The 5,408-nt window shown below is 31.2% G+C and overlaps 1 protein-coding gene across 1 annotated transcript; it reads right to left on the minus strand.

Annotated features, from left to right (window-relative positions):
- Window positions 1–4,528: 4,528 nt before the first annotated feature.
- LOC134852016 (dihydroanticapsin 7-dehydrogenase-like) lies at window positions 4,529–5,408 on the minus strand. The gene is made up of 2 exons (XM_063868293.1): window positions 5,378–5,408; window positions 4,529–5,158 (listed from the first exon to the last, which is right to left on the minus strand). Exons 1-2 carry the CDS (start codon window positions 5,406–5,408, stop codon window positions 4,575–4,577), a joined length of 615 nt encoding a protein of 204 aa, XP_063724363.1. The 3' UTR covers window positions 4,529–4,574.

Below are 5,408 nucleotides of genomic sequence, written 5' to 3' on the forward strand. Positions count from 1 at the left end.
GAAGCGTTGTAGAAGCTATTTAACGCTTCGGCGTATGGAAAACACGCGAGTCGAAGCTGAAATGAATTAAAGTTGTTTTTGTGCGTAATGCTGAAGAAGCCATATAACTCATCTCGGATTCAACATTCAAGAGTTATAAAGTTTTGGCGAAAACACGGCAGCATTAATTTTAGCGCCTCCAAATATTGATAGAAACGTTCCAACAGTTGTGGGCACATGCGTGTTTGAACTTTGCTTGAAAAAATATCGAAAATTACCAGACTCATTTACGATAACATGAAACCAAACTTTTGGCGTCGATTTCTTTATTTTGACAGTGATAGTTTCGTTTTTGCGATACAAACCGATAAAATACTGATTTGTATGAGATTTTGAAGAACAAATCCGAAAAAAAAAAACGAATTTTATTTTTTTATCCCAAAAACAATTACCTGTTCAGCATAAAAAACAAAGTAATTGTGCTGAAATACAAACAAAGATTATCCTATCATCGATTTCTAATTTCTACGATTTGGAGCCAATTTGGTATTAATTTGTCTCATAAAGCAATTTTTTTGAAAAAGTTTTCCAAATTTTTGAAAAAAAAGTTTTGTTTTTTGTTAAAAGTAAAAAGTTTTGGAAAAAACTTTTTTCGGGAAAATTGGAAAAACGTCATATTTAAACTTGTTCAGATAAACACAAGCCCACAGTTAAGAGCAATACAAAGATAACTCAAAGAATTTTATCGAAAATTTAAAATAATGAAAAACGCTTGAACATATTACGAGAAACACTTCTTGAAACTGTAACTATGAATAAAATAGCTCTTTCGACTTTCGACGACAATTGTAATATTCTAGAAGATAGTGAAACTACGCTGCCTTACGGATTTTGTAGAGGTTTGATTATAGATTGTTACTTGATGGGGGCACAGTCAATGATAATTTCAACTTGCCATCTGCAATGATTTTGATTTGTGGATTGCACACTTTGAAAAAACTGATGTTCCACTGAAATGGATCATGAAGATATGCTAGAGAAAGCGTAACAGCAATTGGATTCAACTAAAGAGGGGTGGGAAATTCAGCATACATAAAATTGTCAAGATAATTTTGTATCCCACAGCACAGACTCTCCCCAACGGCATCAATCAGTATTCGACTTGTTGGATGCTGCAGAAGACCTGACCAAAACCTGATCATGGGGTTGCTATAGTTTGTCGGAAAACAGTGATGACACCGATGCATTGCTGACTTGTGAGCTGTCATATCTTCCGATTATTCCGAATCCTCAGACAATTTTTTTCTAAATTGAGATGACAGAAATATTCACCACCGCAAGCAAAAAACTCGCTGAGTTAACAAATAAAACTAAGACAAACGTATTATTTGATTTTGTTTGTAAAAATTGAAACATTGTTTACCCTCCTGGACAATCCGGTTGGCAATTTTTGCAGTTAATTGTGAGAGTTACAAAATTTTTGTATCTAACCCGTACGCAAAAGCTCTTGTATTCATTCCGTGGATTTTGTATTCCACCAATTTTGCTGTTTAGTTTTTTAAACTAGAATTTATGGTTATTTTACTTCCATTTCAATTTTTGTGAAGAATAATTGGTTTCAAATATGCATTTTTACTCAAACGTTTTTATCCTATTATTGGAGTGAGAATTTTCATTGTCAGTATAAACCCTTGAAAAGAAGATAGTAACGTTAAAATCTGAATCCAATAATAGGATAACCAGTAGTGAGCCCAGTTAAAATCTGAATCCAATAGACTGAACCAAAGCTTGGCTTGTATCAAACCAATCTTACCTTTTTTTCAATTAGAGATAGATTGGTTATCTTTCTGTATTTCGTTTTAGTTTTTTGTGTTTTTCAACGAAGTTTTTTCTCAATTTGTCTCCCGGCAGTAACGTTCAATCTCAGTACAACGTTCAAACAGAGTTTCCCAAAAATAATTTTTTTAAATAATGTATATTTTAATCAAAGGACTGGCCGCTTTCCTTTGAAATTTGTTCTTTGTAAAATTTTAAAGCTGATTTCCACATTTCTTTCAAAAAAACTGCACTGAAATCAGACAGTGATGATTTTATTGAAAGTATGATCTTTATTATAAAAATATGAAACTTACTCAGCAACTAAAATAATAAAACTCGAGTTTTTATTAAAATGTTTTTTCTTTTAAATAAAATATTTGCGAATTAAAACAACTATGATTTATTTTTCTGTGTTTTATTTCTTTTTTTTTGTGTTTTGCTTTGAATCAAAAGCCAAAATATTTCTCAATTTACAAACCAACAAATCATTGCAATTTGCAAAGTCAATAAAATTCTGATTTTCCCCCACTATTTTTTTTGTAAATGACTTTTTGTATATGGCTTACCTTATGAATAAGCCTCTGGTTGAAAAAACTCAGCGCTAAAAGTTATAGCTTGTTTTTTGGATAGATTCAATTTTTTGTTATCATCTAACAAAAAATATATTTTCGACGACACAGAAAACCTTCGTTAAATATTCTATTTTTTTGTGAAAAAAATGGTGTCTGGATTAAATTATAGACAAAAAAATTTATGTGGAAATCCTTTGTTTGACTATTGGATTGAATTGGCGAATAAAATCAAAAGACCTAAGCAAAAATTTTTATGCCCAGATTAGGGATTTTTGAGTAGAAAAACACTACCATGCAATTTTTGTGTTCATATAATTTCATTTTCTTGCTATTGTTTTTTCTATTTTTCTCATACAAATCCAGAACTGGGCAAAAAAATTTTTTTTTCTGTATTGTAAAGTTTTTCGCTAGCTCAATTCTATTTTCAAACAAACAGTACCCTCAAAAAATATCTTTCGATAAGTACGACTTGTTTTAAATGATTACATGTATAAGCCTGTATATTTCCAAAAACGGGTCAATTTTTAAAACCACTGAGCTTTTCGTTTGAGGGGCTATAAAGTCATTATTAAATTCAAATTATAATCACTTGAAATCGCATAAAAAATCACATATTTTTCTATCAAATTCGGTGTTGACTCCAAATCGCAATGTTTTGCAATGTCTTTACTTTTAATGCCGTTCAAAAAACGTTTAATTAAAATTTTGCTGTTGTGTGTTAAGGCAGGACACTATTAGATATGCCGAAACAACAATTTATTATATTTGTGTTCATGAGTGCAATTTTTTTAATGTACTATACCAAGTTGGGAAAAAGCACTAGCGATGTAACTCTTTTAATGAGAAACATGCTACTCTTGCTAAATTTTCCGATTTTTTTTCTAATTAAAAGCATATGGAAAGCTTGAGCACCTAAAGTTACTCTTCTTAATCGAATAACTTTTGTTCTTTGTAAATTTATGAGAAAATAATGCAGCTGCATTCAAATATATAATAGAAACATTGAAAGAATTTAGTGCATCAACTTTTTCAAAACAACTCAAGTTTTATTGGGTTCCCGCACCGAAGTTTCTCGGATAAAAATAGATTATATTGAGAAAATGTTGCCGAAAATATTGCCATTATAATCGATTATGTGTAACCAATTTAAGCAACATTTTCTATTATAATAGAAAGAAAATAGATTATTTTCATCAAGAATATATTGCCTTGTAATTCCACTAAAATGTATTTTTATCTCCATATAATCTCAATAAAATCTATTTTTTTGCCCTGAAACCGCCATGAAATCGCAATAAAATCGATTGTTTTTGCCATAAAATTGCAATAAAATCTATTGTTTTTGCCATAAAATTGCAATAAAATCTATTGTTTCCGCCATAAAACTGCCATAAAATCGCAACAAAAACTATTGCTATTGCCATAAAATTGCAATAAAATCGATTATGTTGTCAAAAAATTTAACTATATTGTCAGAAAAATTAATTTTTCTCTTCTGAAAAGCGTGCTATATGAAAACTCAAAGCAAAAGTTGAATTCAAACCAAACGACACAAATCACGAAAATCATCAAAATGAACAAGATTTTCGGCACAAAAAATATGCAACAAAAATACAAAATATCATCATTGTAAATCAGATTTTGTGCAAAAACATATGTAAAAATTCAAGAATTTTGTAAATATAAACCAGATTTGAGCTCGAAAATATGCAATGAAATCATAGTAAATCATTATTGTAAATCAGATCTTGGGCAAAAAATTTACAAAACAAATGATTAAATGGGTCAATACAAATCACATTTTGAGCTCGAAAATATGCAACAAAGATGTAGAAAATCATCATTGTAAATCAGATGAAAAAAGCGAATTTAATATAGCTGCTGTGAACCAAACTGCAAATCCCTAGTTATGTTTGTTTATAAAAAAATGCAACTGTCAAGACCATAATTTTCAATCTGATCAAACCTGTTTTCCATAAAAAAAATTGCTCAAATTTAAACTTAGTGCACTCGCGGCGATTGTTTTTGGTTAGAAAATCAAAATCAAGCCATTAAATTGGCGCTCAATTACTTTTCAATTTTCCCCATTTGAGACTCAACAGTAGCTTTTTTTATTTCGATTTTCTATACAAGGGAAATTATTGTGATTCTGCTGATGAAAGTTTGTTTTTTGCTTTGTCGTGCAAAAAAAGACCCACGATTTGACTATGGGCACAAACAGTTTTTTCCGCCATCCATAGATGTCAAATTGCCAGTTATAAAACTAGCTTTCGAACTGGCCAGAAAGCATATACAATCTGCACATTCGTCCACTGTTCCGATGCGTCCCAACGGATGTGTTTTGGCGCCTTCTTCTAAAAACGCTGCATAATCCTTGTCCAATATCCCAGCTCTACCGAAAATAGCTGTGTCAATCATTCCTGGATTCACTGAATTCACTCGAACATTGTCAGCAGCTAGTTCTAGCGCAAGACATTTTGTGTACATATCTAACGCAGCTTTGGACATGCAGTAGTTTCCTACACCGGAGAACGAATTAAGTCCGCCAATTGATGAAACATTTACAACAGACCCTTTACTTTTTCGGAGATGAGGGATGCAAAATTTTGTAAGCATTACAGCAGATCGAACGTTGGTGTTCATTGTTCGATCAAATTGTTCAAAAGGGGTTTCTTCTTGCATTCCAAAAGTTAAAACACCCGCGTTGTTGACAACGATGTCAATTCGTTTGAAAACTTCGGCTGTTGTGTTAACAATGTTAGAACATGTAGCTTCCTGTGTAATATCTCCTGAAAGTCTTTGAAATTATTTGACGCACAACAAAAACAACTGGTGTAACTGGTAAACCCATTTTTTGATAAAATTAAGAAATGATCAAAAGCATGGTTTTGTTTTCTTCTCATACTTATTTTGTCCTTAAGAAAATTGACCGATTGATATTTATAAATTTACTCCGAACATCTTGAAGATAACAAACGAAACAAAAAAACGTACATTATACGCCTCACCTGCAACTACTATTACGTTTTCTTTCTTCAT

Source organism: Symsagittifera roscoffensis, chromosome 7, assembly GCF_963678635.1.
Source record: "Symsagittifera roscoffensis chromosome 7, txSymRosc1.1, whole genome shotgun sequence".
Classification (NCBI taxonomy): domain Eukaryota; kingdom Metazoa; phylum Xenacoelomorpha; order Acoela; family Convolutidae; genus Symsagittifera; species Symsagittifera roscoffensis.